General features: G+C 46.5%; 1 protein-coding gene across 2 annotated transcripts in view; it reads right to left on the minus strand.

The window, feature by feature from the left end:
- Positions 1-2,779: 2,779 nt before the first annotated feature.
- PEX5 (peroxisomal biogenesis factor 5) overlaps positions 2,780-13,077 on the minus strand; it is a 10,487-nt gene continuing 189 nt past the window's right edge. Inside the window, exons 2-16 of one of the 2 annotated variants that reach the window (XM_009577382.1) lie at positions 13,050-13,070; positions 12,573-12,608; positions 12,264-12,396; positions 11,448-11,582; positions 10,229-10,334; positions 8,934-9,024; positions 8,482-8,598; positions 8,004-8,096; positions 7,708-7,827; positions 7,007-7,150; positions 4,774-4,844; positions 4,389-4,604; positions 4,103-4,268; positions 3,760-3,917; positions 2,780-3,393 (exon numbers count right to left, since the gene is read on the minus strand). In XM_009577382.1, the coding sequence (XP_009575677.1) occupies positions 3,192-3,393; positions 3,760-3,917; positions 4,103-4,268; positions 4,389-4,604; positions 4,774-4,844; positions 7,007-7,150; positions 7,708-7,827; positions 8,004-8,096; positions 8,482-8,598; positions 8,934-9,024; positions 10,229-10,334; positions 11,448-11,582; positions 12,264-12,396; positions 12,573-12,608; positions 13,050-13,070 (1,809 nt within the window). In that variant the 3' untranslated portion in view covers positions 2,780-3,191. The remainder of the gene's footprint in view (positions 3,394-3,759; positions 3,918-4,102; positions 4,269-4,388; positions 4,605-4,773; positions 4,845-7,006; positions 7,151-7,707; positions 7,828-8,003; positions 8,097-8,481; positions 8,599-8,933; positions 9,025-10,228; positions 10,335-11,447; positions 11,583-12,263; positions 12,397-12,572; positions 12,609-13,049; positions 13,071-13,077) is intronic. The other variant, XM_009577457.1, reaches the window with a different exon arrangement.

Consider the following 13,077-nt stretch of genomic DNA (forward strand, 5'->3'; position numbering starts at 1 on the left):
ACCCCCTTCAGGTAACCACCCCTACAGCATTCCTCTAGAGAAGGACTGGTCTGAGCCCCTTCCAGACTGGAAAGGCTTCAGCACACACAGGCAAAAGAGGTAGGAGCCTGGGACCCAAAACAAGAGATCACAGGGTTGTAACTCAGGATCATAATGAGGCTTAGCAGCTCAAGATGAGGAAACTGCAGTGGTAAAGCAAAGTATACAATGGCAGCACACCCACCTTCCTGACAAGCATGGAAGTTAATGAGGAGCACTGTGGCTAGAGGTATAAGGATCTCAAAGCACAAATTTTCATTTGCTGGTACCTCCCAGCTGTGTGTTGAGTAAGGCCAACACCAAGAGACAAGATTCTAAGACTTCTTAGGGCCTTAAGCAGCAAATAAACACTGAAGGAAGAAATACAGCAAAAACACGGCAAGAAGCGTGGGTGGAAGAACATGTACTGAACCATCCTCTTTGACCACATGGCCAGTGTCCTATGAAAGATCTAGTTTGTGTCCTGTGATGCCCATGGATTTAGTAAAGAACAAAGAAAGGCCTGCTAGGATCCCTCACATGCTTTTAGTGGTGATAGGCCCTGCCTATCATTGGGGAAAGTACAAGAGGAGAAAGTACAGAAAGTACAAAAATTGCAGAGCACAACTGTTCATAAGGCCCCCAGCTACCTGATCTAGCATTCAAGTCAGACCTGTTGTGAGCAGGGGGTTGGATTAGGGACCTCCAAACATCCCTCACTGCCTTACCTTTCTGTGAATCTAAAATGCTCAGTACCTGCTACCCACCCCCGCTGTACAACAGGGCTCGGCAACAGAAGATGTGGCTGTAGCTGGAAATACAAACTAGGATCAAGATACTTACATTACAGAGCCCCAGTGCAAGCCTGGTTCGGAAGTGGCCAGAGACAGGGTTGCAAAGGGCAGGCAAAAGGTGTGGACTGGAACTAGTATGCAAATACAATCAGCCAGCTGCTGTTCCCTGCACCAACACTCTGTTTCCAAAGACAATTCTTAACAGGAGAAGGTTAGACATCATCTGGATAGAGGCAGCTCAATCTTTACTCAGCCGTGGGAGACTAAGTAGCAACTAGTGTCTAGGTGAAGATTTGGCCTCAGCAAAGGTAGCACAGATGCTGTGGGATGGTTTAAGAAGGTGGGAGGGAGGGAAGAAAGTGAGAACGATTTACAGGGTAAGATAACAAATTGTGACAGCCCTCTCTAGCTGCAGGGACAGGAGGGGATGTGTGATAGGGAAGGACACCAAGCACAAAGTGAACAGATTAAGCCAAACAGTGAGGAAAATTGAGACAACTAGGAAGCCAAGGAGAGGAGAAGCATTAATGGCACTTGAGGATGAGAAAAAGGGAAGGCCAAGCAGTGATAACGGGAGTGTGAACAGAGAGGAACGTGGTGCAGCGAAGAGGCAAAGGAAATCGGTGGTGAGAGGGACAACAGAGAACTGGGGAAGGGAGAACACCTGGACAGCAGGTGAGGAACAGCAGAGGCACTAATGTTTTCTTTTGCTGAGCAGAGAAGAATCTGACAGAAGGATTGACATCAGTAAAAACCAAAAGGCACATCTCTGACCAGGAGTGGTGTGTGTGAGCAGGACGCAGAAGCAGTGTTTCCCTTTTGTTTAGACAGCAAAAGCAGCAAATTGTTTTGCATGCATTACAGCAATTTTTTAGAACAGTGCATGTAGGTTTCAGTGCCACAGGGCTGGATGGGAGACACAGGGGAAGCTAGAGCTCAGAAGACATACAGCAAGAACTATTCTCTGCACACACTTTCTGCTCCCAATTGTTACAGTAGTGAGAGAAAAATAAGCCTATGAAGTAGAGGTATGGTCGAAGGTACCTGGTGGAAGAGGAAAGGTAAGTGCTCCCTGCCTAAGCCCCCAGTCTTGACTACTGCAGCAGTCAGGTTCCTCAAAGAGGTGATAAAATGTAACACAACTTCCCTCGCTGCAGATTGCAAGAAAATGAAAAAAAGTGCTTCACTGACCCCTAAATCTAAGCAAGGAAAAAGAGAGAGCTTTTGGCACAGGGAAACTCTTCCGCTGGCTCACAGAACTGAAGCCTGAGGCTACAGCAAAATGAGGTCCTTTAAGCTTCATTTGCATATGAGCTATCAATAAAACAAAACCTGGGTCAAAAGGGGAGACAGAAACTGAGAGAGACTCCGGTCTATCTTTTGAAAAACCAATGGGCTTATACCCCCAGAGATCTATACTACCCACTGCAAGCAGTTCCAACAGAGGCACAGAGAAAGATGTCATCTTGGCAATTTTAATTCTCCCCCCTTTATTATACAAAATACTTTACAATTAAAAAACATTTTCCCCAATAGAATCATATACAGATATTTATAATTAATAAGATTCAGTTACACACAAGATGAGGAACTTCTGCACAAAGGAAAACAATGACAGATGATCAAGTGAAAATTAAGACTTGACCCTTTCCCCACCATATTCTGGGAGCAAAGGTTAAATTTTAGACTTTTATTCTTATCCTGTTCCCTCAAGTCTGAACTCTGGGATCTCTTCTTACCCTGACAGGGTAAGAGCTTCCACCTGTGTCCCTAGCATAGGTACAATACTCTGCTCTTAAAAGGTTCATGAAGAGACACTGAGAAACTAGCATCTGGCTGTACCATGAAGTTATCAGTACCCAGAAAAGGGGACTGCAGCCCCCAGTTTTCCCTAGCAACCCACATATACACACATGCAAGCACACACATGGGGGAAGCATGCTCAAAACCCAGAATTTTTCATCCTTTCACCAAATGGCAATCCCACCCCACCAAAGCAATCTGCACTAGAGACACGTCCAGCAGGTAGTCTCTGCAGAACGGCTATCGTAAGGTCTCATAGCCAAGCTGGGCATTACTGCAAACGCAGTCTGGTGAGAGGGCTGGATGTTGCCGTCTTCCCCACTTTGATCATCTGCCTACCGGCAGAGTGTCAGTCAGTCATGGAGGTGATAACATAAACCGCTCAGAGATGCTCAGGCCACAACAGACAGGTAGGGGAAGTCGCACGCTTCAGCGGGAGGTCCTTGAAAAAACAGTTGCAATGATCTGCCCTACCAGAGCAAAGATATGTGTGAACCCTAGTGAACATTTTCTCTCTAAGGAAGGTCACTGCTGGGCTGGGCCAACCCTGCACTCGCAGGGGAGTCCATCCCAGAGTCACTGCTGGAGGCCAAATGCCTGAAGCAGTGTGGGAAGGTCATGGGCATCAGCTGCCCCATACAGGTCACTCTGTCCCAGCATGGAGAGGGCCATACGGAGGGTGCTCCAGATGTTGTCAGACATAGCACCTTGCTGCCCCCGCGGACCTCGGCTCTTCTGCTGCATGTGCAAAGCCTCTAAGAAGTGCTCCACAGCCTCACTGTCAACATGAGAACATACACATGCTTACTAGAGAAGATGGTACATCTCATACTCCCTCCCCCATTTGCTTCTGAAGTACTTCCCCTCCAAAACAGTTTCCTCTTCTTCACCAGATCCTGCCCTGCTCCAGAACCATCAGAGATCCCCCTTTTCCCTCTTAACAGAAACTGAAGTCCACATGGCCCCGACTCCAACTGCATCTGCATGACACTTTGTTCTCAGGCCAGAGTCCACACACTCGCTCTGCTCTCCTATGCCAAGGGAAGGCTGCAGGCAGTGTGGCACTGCCCTAGTAACCTATCACAGTCTCTCCCCCACAAACACACTCACACTCATGGGTCACAGCAGATCTGCCCATGCTCACCGGTGAGCGCCTAAGTTGATGCAACTGATGCCCAAGTTGTAGCGAGAGCGGATGTATCCTGGCTGGAGCTCCAGTGCCCGACGATATGCAGCCACAGCCTCCTCACTCCGATTCCCATTGGCCAGGGTGGCACCAAGCTTGTTCCATAGAAGATGATCCTGGAGGAGGGGGCAGAGAGAAAGGGCTGAGATAAACTGGATCTTTTTAAGCTCCAAGCCAATCCTCCCTTCCCTGTGTGTCTGTCTTATTCCTGCACACCAAAAATATACCCCTCATACAAGCAGCACCTCCACCCAAACCTTCACCCATAAACCTCCAGCATCCACAGCCTGCCCTTTCTTACGTTGGGGCGCACACTGAGTGCAGCACTGAAGCAATCCACAGCCTTCTCGTACTCGCCACTAAGGTTGAAAAGGACACCCAGGCCACACTGAACATCAGGATCCACAGTCGAGGGGTTGCTGCGCACAGCTGCTAAGAACAGCTCTTTCACCTCCATGAATAGCGAGCTGGAGAAGCACAGAACAAGGATATTGGCCTTGGGCTGCTCCCTCTGCTCCTGCCTGGACCAGTCCCAACCCTCCAAGAAGCCTTTCAGCTGAAGGCTGAAATTTGTAACCCTAACTCACTCAGACAGCAGGGAACCTAGGACACGCTTGGAAGGCCCCAGGTTTGTCCCCGAGACACTCTCCTCCGGTTCCTTCTCCAGCAGGTGGGCGTAGTCTGGTTTATGGCGTAGCCAGTCCCGTAAGGTCTCACATGCCTGCTTCTGCAAGGACTCATTGGTGAAGCTGACTGCTAAAGCCATAAGTGCCGTGAGGTTCCCAGGCTGCAGTTCCAAACACCTGCAGGTCAAAGAAAGAAAAGTGAATACAGTATTAAATCAGTCTGGGAGACACCCAGATACAGGAGGTTACACAATCAAGACAGAGCACACCATGCTAGCCATATGGTCCTGGTGGCACTATGCACTAGACAAGGAGCCATGCTCAGAAGCTCTTCTGCAACACTCACTGTCTGAGGGCACTGATTGCCAAAAGCTCCTGTTCATTCTCTGCTTGGGTGGTTCCCAGATATTGCCAGGCCTGGAGAAGATAAAGATGCACAACGTCAGACTTCTTCACATCCAGAGAAAAAGATCAGCCGATAAACCACAGAGATTAAATCCACTGTATTATGCCACACATTTTTAGAGTGAGACCAAATATATGCAAGTATACATATTAGCCACAGATGTAAGTTTCTCTCAAAAGATATATAGACTTTAAGGCACGTAGGTCCTCAAGGCCAATAAAACTGGCATTGTTATAGTGAAAAGAAGAAGTGAATGTCTACCTGGAGGTCTATTATAAAGCAATTGTTGGCAGTTTTACACTTTTAAGTCACAGAATCTCCACTTTTAACTTCTAACTGTGGTCCAACTGCAGAGGAAGGAGCGAAAAGCAGATGTCTTATTTCCTAAGAACAAAGTGGCATAGCAGCAGTGCTAATAATGAGACCCCCAAGGTAGGCAGCTGTATGTACTTGTGCAGTGGTCCACTAGCAAGTGATAATCTTGGGGAGTTGACCATCAGACCTGAAAGTAGAAGCACTGTTATTTTACTGAATCTTCAATCATCATGACACCAGTACATGAAAACCACTTCCATCTCCAGGCTGCTGACGTAGGGAATATTTAATTAAGGCACTAAATTCAAAGTACCTGTCCACTTTATGTTGATAACCACACCCCTTGCTCAAAAGTAGACTAGATAGTTGGCGGGATTGTCAGCATCAAGTACCCGTTTTTTGAACATAAGTCACAAAATGCAGTATCCACTGTCTCAGGGAAGGAAATTGTTTCATTAGCAAAGACCCAGACACACTGAACAAGCCACCACAAGCAAGAGGCAATCTACTGTCTCAAATCTCTAATGCCTCACCATATAGCTAGCTGCAACTCAAGAAGAGCTGACCAGTGATAACTGCATAGTTTTCTGCAGGCAGAAGAGCTGAGATTCAAGGTAAGGTTGCGATTTGGATCAACGCAACCATGACATTTCCTTCAGAGCAATTCTTCAAGTCTATTTAATCACTGTACCGTTTGTGAAGTCTTGACTTCTCCTGTACCTTCCGCAGAGTCACAGTAGAAGAATTCAGAATGTTTTCAATACAGCTAGCCAGAACTGGCCCAAGATTTCTTCCCCTAAGGTTTCAACTACCTCTCCATTTATGCTCAGCCTGCAGCCCACACTGCCTATGAGAAGAGAGTGCCGATTCTAAAGGAATATTAGCAACTCCTTTTGACCACTTTAAAGCTAAAGTAGATCTCCAAAACCTCTGCTTACTTTTCACCTACTCCCAGGACCCTAGAAAGTCAGATGCCTGCATTCCCGGAAGCCAAGAACCTCTGTTCTAAGAAGTCACTTTCATCTAAGCCTCAGGATTAACAAATTAGGTATTTCCAATCCTATACAATTAGCAGGGCTTGAATCAGACACACTGAGAATCCAGCATCCTGGGGTTCTTGAGGCAGGCATTCCAGAAACAGACAACGTGGGTGTATTTGCATTCTTCCTCTTCCTCCTGTGAATATCCACATCCTCTACCCCCGGAGAAAGGCACATAGACTGTTCTATTTCTCAATCCATCCTGCAGAAGCTGAAGTGCTTTATGGAAACAAGTATTCACAGAATTAGGAGCTGGAAACTTGTCTTCTGTATAAAAATCATTCTCTGGCCCACAGCGTCAAATGAAGACTGACCCAAGCCATCTCTCTCAACCCTTTTGTGTTACATCTTCTCCTGGCATCTAGATGGAAGACCTAACCAGGACCCCTAGAGTCTAACGAGCTGCTCAGAATTAGTCTTTAATACAGATACTGAAAGCAATTATCATCTGCCATAAGCATCTCCAAACTTGCAATGCCAATAAAGACTTCCACAAAAGCAACTTAAGAGATGAGAATTCCTTGTCTTGGCTCCACACAGAGTCTCATGTGCTCCAAAGATTTTACACAGCTCTGGGCCAGAGCCTTTGAGCTTTTTGTAACTGACCTTAGTCATAAACCTCCTTGCCCACAGCCCTCCTGGAGATTCACACACATCAGCTTACATACCCAGAGCCACAGAAAAATGAGATGTTTTCATACACCCTGCACAACTCCCAACACTGAAGTGAGTTTTCTACACACACCCTGACACCTCACAAGGGAAGGATGCAAGCAGCAGGACATCTGGCCAAGGCCTGTTATCTTGCTCTCACTCACCTCCATATGATCTGGCTTCTGTTGCACTGCAGCCTCAAAGAGCAGGACAGCATTGGGGAGGTCACCTTCCTCCAAGCGCTTCCGCCCCTCTTCAAATGCATCCGGATGATCTCTCATGGGATTATCTTCCTCAAACTGGTAACCCTAGCAGGGAAGACAGAGAGGGGTTAATGCTAGGAGACAGGCTTAGGGAGAAAAGCACTCTCTACAGTACAGCACAGTCTAGTCGTGCTGCATCAGAAACACTCAAACTGCAGACCAGCCAGCACCTCGTCCTCTCTGCTAGTTTGTAACAGATCAGAGAACAATAGCTCGTCTTTCTGCCTGCTCTGCACTGAAAAATTCTCCCAAACCAGACAGTTGCAACAGAGACTAAACATCTGGTGTGGATCCTACCAGCTTGGGGAGCGGAGGGGGTGCGACAACACTTGCACTCATTGCAAAGAATCCCAGCATTAACTGGTATCTGGCGTTGGACAAGAACTAGACAGCATTTGCAGACAAGCACAACTGAAAACAGTATTTGTTTAACCCCTAGCTGCTCTGCGATGAGGGTGCAAGTGACAGCAAAAGATAAGTGTGAGAAGGAATCCTAGCACCATTTGAGGTCTGTGGAGCTCACCTGCGAGGCAGACATACTGCCGGTCTCATCAAGGCGGCCCATCACAGTGCTAGGGCTGAGAGACCCTGTTCTCTATTACCTTGTCATATGATGAGGAGCTGAGGTCTTCATAGTCAGAGAGCCAAGGGTGAGCCTCTGCATCTCTCTTCGCCATCTCCTCCCACTCTGCCTGGAGTTTGTCCCAGAAGTCCACATCTGACTGAAGGGAGAACAGAATGTGACTAGAGTACCTCAACCATAAACTGAGCTCTATAGACACCCCAGAGAACTCCCTCTTAAATGTTTCTAGCCCTCCTCACTGCATGCAAAGGAGAGAGGTAACCCTACCATGGGCACTCAGTTGGTACCCCAGCCCTCCTCCTCTGTCAGCTTTACCTCCACAGCAGTCTTTGCCTGCTCAAATTCCGTATCAAGAGTTGACATGTTCCCAGATCGCGCAAATTGATCCACCCAGGCATCGGATGCCCCCTAGGAGTTTGGAAACAGAAACACACCTTTCTTTTTAGAATATGGCAACCTCAGGGCACATCCCAAAACAGCAGAAGGGTCTGTGATGACCCCTCCTCCCCATCAGCAAGAACTGATGGGCTGTAAAGTGGAAAAGAGTTCATTTGGATATCCCCTTCCTCCCAGGTGCTACGGGAGACGAGAAAACTCATAGTGCCCAAATACCTTCCCAGCTTCTGGCTAGACTCTGCTAAGAAGAGCCCAACAGCCCCTCCCTCACCTCCCCCAGCCTACTCATTAGTAAAGCATTGCTGAGAGTTGGACTTGCCATTCTCCCTCACTCCCAGACTGTGCACTGTGGCAAAAAGCTTTCCTCCTTCAGAGCACATAGGGCTGGGGCTCCTACCTGCTGCTGCATAAACTCAGCTGCCCATTGCTCTGCCTGATCTTGGTCTCTGTGGGTCACCTGATTAGCTTCGATCGATACCCTCCCATCTCCGATCTGGCGGACAAACTTTAGGAACTGTGGCAGAGAAATGAAACAAGGGTGGAGCTGGGCAGATGCTTTGCCAACAAGCCCTCTGCCCATGTCCCCCTCCTTCACTAAGGGGGCTTCTCTCCGCAAAGTGAGCAAAAAAGGCCCGAAAAGGTGGGGAGAACAGGACTGCACCAGAGTCATGTGGTACAGATGGATAATATCTAGAGTGGATTGTAGGGTTCAACTTCTAAGGATCAGGGAAGAAATGGAAACACGGGACAGCAGAAGGCTTTATTCCTTTACTGTCTTCCCCCTTCTCAATTCCCCACACCCCTTATTCACACTAGATACCTGTCAGCCCCAGTCAGGGAATTTCTTACCTCAGAATTCTTGAGTTTTGGATCATCCACTTTAGAGAGGAAATCACTAACGGTTTTCTTAAGATCATCCTCAGGTTGATATTCCTCATACCTGTGTTCAGAGGCAGTAAAAGGAATACCAGGCAACAGTGAACTTTTTCACTAACAACAGTCTACACAATGGGCCAGACAACAGTATTGAGGGATACAACCCCTCCCCAAAGACTCTGGAGTTCTCCTAAGTGATTTACCCATCTCTAAAAATTCAAAATTACTACTAGGTTAACTGTGCAAGTGACTGACACAAACAGTAGCAGAATTAAACAATTACAGTGACAGCACAGTTCTGCAGAACAGTCTGGATTCTTTGGCAAGCTCACATGCTATCACACATTGCAAGTTTTAGCACTACCAAAAAACAAGGTCAGGTCATATATCTAGGAACAAAGAAAGTAGGTTGTGCTTATGGAAGAGGAACGGTGTCTTGGAAAAGCATCAACTCCGCAGTGGATTGAGGGCTCACAGCAAGCACACAACTCAATACGTTGTCTGGCTTACAGAGGATAGGACCAGTTCCAAGTGCTACCACTACATTCAGTCTTGGTGAAGTCTTTGGAACTGGCAGCAGTAATGCAGGAATGTCCATATTTGATGAAAGGTATCAGAAAAAGCAAGAGCCAGGAGGAAGGAGAATCCAAATACACAAGATATCTTTTGGGGAAAGATCTAAGAAGCTCAAATTGCTTGCTTGTGTTTTGCTTCTTTAATTGAAAAACTTGACTGTGGTCAACAGGTATCTATACAGAGAAGATCTGTAGTAGTAGACTATTCTTTAATCTACCACACAAAAAAACATGAAAATAATGTCTGGAAGGCTGAATCTAGAAATATGCAGAGGAAAGGCTGGATGTGGTTTGTCAGACAGAGAGAATAAAGTGAAGGAAGTTTACAACTAGTAGAGTCTAGTACTTGAAATCTTTAAATCTAAAAAAGCATCTGTTGTGGAAAAAAGTTCTGCTCGATTAGGAGTTCCTGAAATCCCTTTAAGGAGCTTTGCATTAGGCATGAGATTAAGTTAGCCTACATGATCACAATATGTTCCTAGAACTAGAAAATAGAAAAGCTAGGATCTCTTAAAAATCTCTTCAGTCTCCAAGCATCGTTTCCTTCTTTCTCTGAAACCAAAGGCCTGAGAACATCAATCTAGGTTAAATGACTAAAAAGCATTCAGGCCATAACAGATTCCTATCACCTATCCAAACTTCACCCATCCAAGTGCCTAGCAGCAATAACTAGTCTTGAGAAGACAGACTCACCATTTATCCGCCAAAGACTGGTCTTCCGATTCCCCAAGCCACAGTTTCTCCTCTGATTGCTCTAGGTATTCTTCTGCCCACTTGGCAGGAGACACAGACAGTGGATCTGCATAGGACATCAGGAAGAATGGGGAGAAGACTAAGATAGGCAGACCATCACTCAGATTTACTTCAGATTTTGCTTTCTCCACTTTACACACAGTTAGCTAACATACAAAGAGCACCTCTTCAAAGAAAGATTGTTTATGCTTGTTTCTTCTAACTTTGTTTATTCTGATTTAAAAATCAAGGCTTAGGTTCAGACTGTGTATTAATATAGATGCCACTGTGGTGCCAATAACCTTATGATTCTCTACTTGAATTTCACAACTTATTTGTCTGCTCCATGTGGGATACTATGTAGGTCAAGAAAATTAGCAATGCACTACAAGTCTCTGTCAAAAACACAACCTACAAAGCACTAGGTTTTCACCAGAACTTTCTCAAAGATCTTTGTAAATGCTGATTTATATTTCCAGAAGTATAAAGAGTGAAGGTCAAAGAATGGGACAACCTGGCTACAGTGGCCACTCCTGGAGAAGAGAATAGCATCTATTTAAATCTTACTCATAACTTCCAGATTAGGTCTTGGATGGTAACAGGACCCTATTCCAGCTCTATACACAACACAGGATGGCTTTTCAGATAAACTACTGGCTAGCTTGAAACGGAAAGCTTAACCTTTGGGCCAGAAACACTCACTTTGCACATTTCCAGGGTGCAACATCCCTCTACCTCCATGAAACTGACAAAAAGTATTTGGCCAAAGCACACCAAACAATATTTACCTTTGTACCAAAGGCAAATTATCCTTAAGAGAGGGAATTAGAGAACACGTAAGCAAGAAGCAGTACCAGACCATCTCCAGAATTTGCATCAATTGAATCATAATAGTTTTTATAAAAGCAATTTGAATAGCCTGCTTCTTCTAAGTTCTCCAAGTAACCTAAGCTAAAAACAAAAGACCCTTACACCTGAATAAAAGCTTCCACACCACATTGTTCACAATTTGCCTAAGCCATCGCAAAGCAGCTTTTTTTTCCCTGTTAAAGCTGCTAGAGTAAACACTGACTGCTGGGCCCCAAAGCATTACTCCAATTTCACATTCAGTAACTCTCCATTATACACAGGCATGTGACTGGGCAACATCTTGACAGTAATTCCAAAAGGGACCCTTCACCTGTCACTTCAGCAATGAACTCCTGTGACCAGTCAGCATCATTGTAATCTGAAGAGACATCACCAGCACTATCTGCTGCAGCCAAGAATTCCTGGGTCCAGTTTTCAGAAAGTGCCAGGGCTGCCACACCTGGAGCTACAAGAAGAAAAAAACAAAAGTGAGAATTGGAGGACTCAAAGGCATCATTTAAGTGTTCCAGGCTAGCCCCCATCATCTCTGATCTTTCCCTTTCTCTTTTTTAGAATAAAATCACAGAAAGATTCCACTTGGAAGGAATCTCTGGAGGTTGCTAGTGTTTTCACAGTGGATTAACACTAAAGCTAGAGATTAGGTTGCTCACGGCACTCATCAGGTAACTTCTGAACTTGTCCAAGGCTGGCAATTCCCCAGCCTCCCTAGGCACCTGTTCCAGTACTGAACCGCCCTCCAAGGGAAGAAATGTTTCCTTACATCTAGTCTGTTCCCCTTTCCGCAAATTGTCTCCATTGCCCCTTGTCCTTTTGCTGTGTATTGCCACGAAGATCCTGGCCATGGCTGCTGAAGACCACAACTAGACACTCCATCCCCCACCCTTCCTGCCTTTAGACTCCTCTTCCCCAGGCTGAACAAACCCAGTTTCCTCAGCCTTTCTTCTTACACCACATATTCCAGTCCCTGAACACCTTATTGATCTCCACTGGACTTGTTCAGTGTACTGGGAAGCCCAAATCTGGAAACAATCTCACAAACGCTGAATAGATGGGAACCACCCTGCTAGGAGCTTAACCATGACACCAAGATCTTTTCCAGCTCTCCACCTACTCTAGCTCCCCTCACCTCGCTGAGGGGCCTGTCGGAAGCTTGACTGTTCAATCTCTTGCATCTCAGCCAACAGGTCATCCATCTTAAAAGTCTGGGGTGCACGGGACAGTAAAGGGGCATTCTGCTCTTGCAGGAACTCTCCAACCAGCTGCCAAAGACAGCAATGGATTACAAACACAGCACAGAAGATGAACAGGCAGAGCCATGGAACATGAGAGAAAGAAATGGGCTTGTCAGAAGGAAAGATTAATATCAGGTAAGGGGAAAAGTAGCAAACAGCGTCGATGAGAAAAGCAGTAAGGAGATGCATCAGTCTGTTCTTACCTCATCTTCGGTGGCCACTCCCAGCGGTTTGGATACCTACAGGGAATAGTGGGCAATTATCCCAACAGCTTTGACCCCATACCCCTCTCCACACACACCCCATGACCCGATTAGTTTACATCTTCCTTGAGCCTAGGCTGTCAGCATTTTCTTGCATTAGCTGCCTGCTTATGTGGAAGCTGAAGGAGCAGGAACACCTTGAGTGATACTGTCCCACCCCCCTCCCATCACTTTCTGGGTTAGGGCCTGTGACAGTCAGGCATTCAGCTCACCACAGCCACCACCATCCTCTGAGTGCCCATAAACACAGCTTCCACAAACAGGCCCTCACCCCACAACCCTGCAGGACAAATTGGGTGGCCCCGTGGCCTCCTTCCCCAGAAAAAAAAGCAACACTACACCTATCTGCACCAACAGTCCCCCCGCACTGCTAACCCACGCCCCCCTTCAGCCAGCACAGCCCTATCCCGTGCTGACTGACCCAGTCGCGGGCAGGCCCTACATC

The sequence above is a fragment of the Fulmarus glacialis genome, unplaced genomic scaffold, assembly GCF_000690835.1.
Source record: "Fulmarus glacialis isolate BGI_N327 unplaced genomic scaffold, ASM69083v1 scaffold9080, whole genome shotgun sequence".
Taxonomy (NCBI): domain Eukaryota; kingdom Metazoa; phylum Chordata; class Aves; order Procellariiformes; family Procellariidae; genus Fulmarus; species Fulmarus glacialis.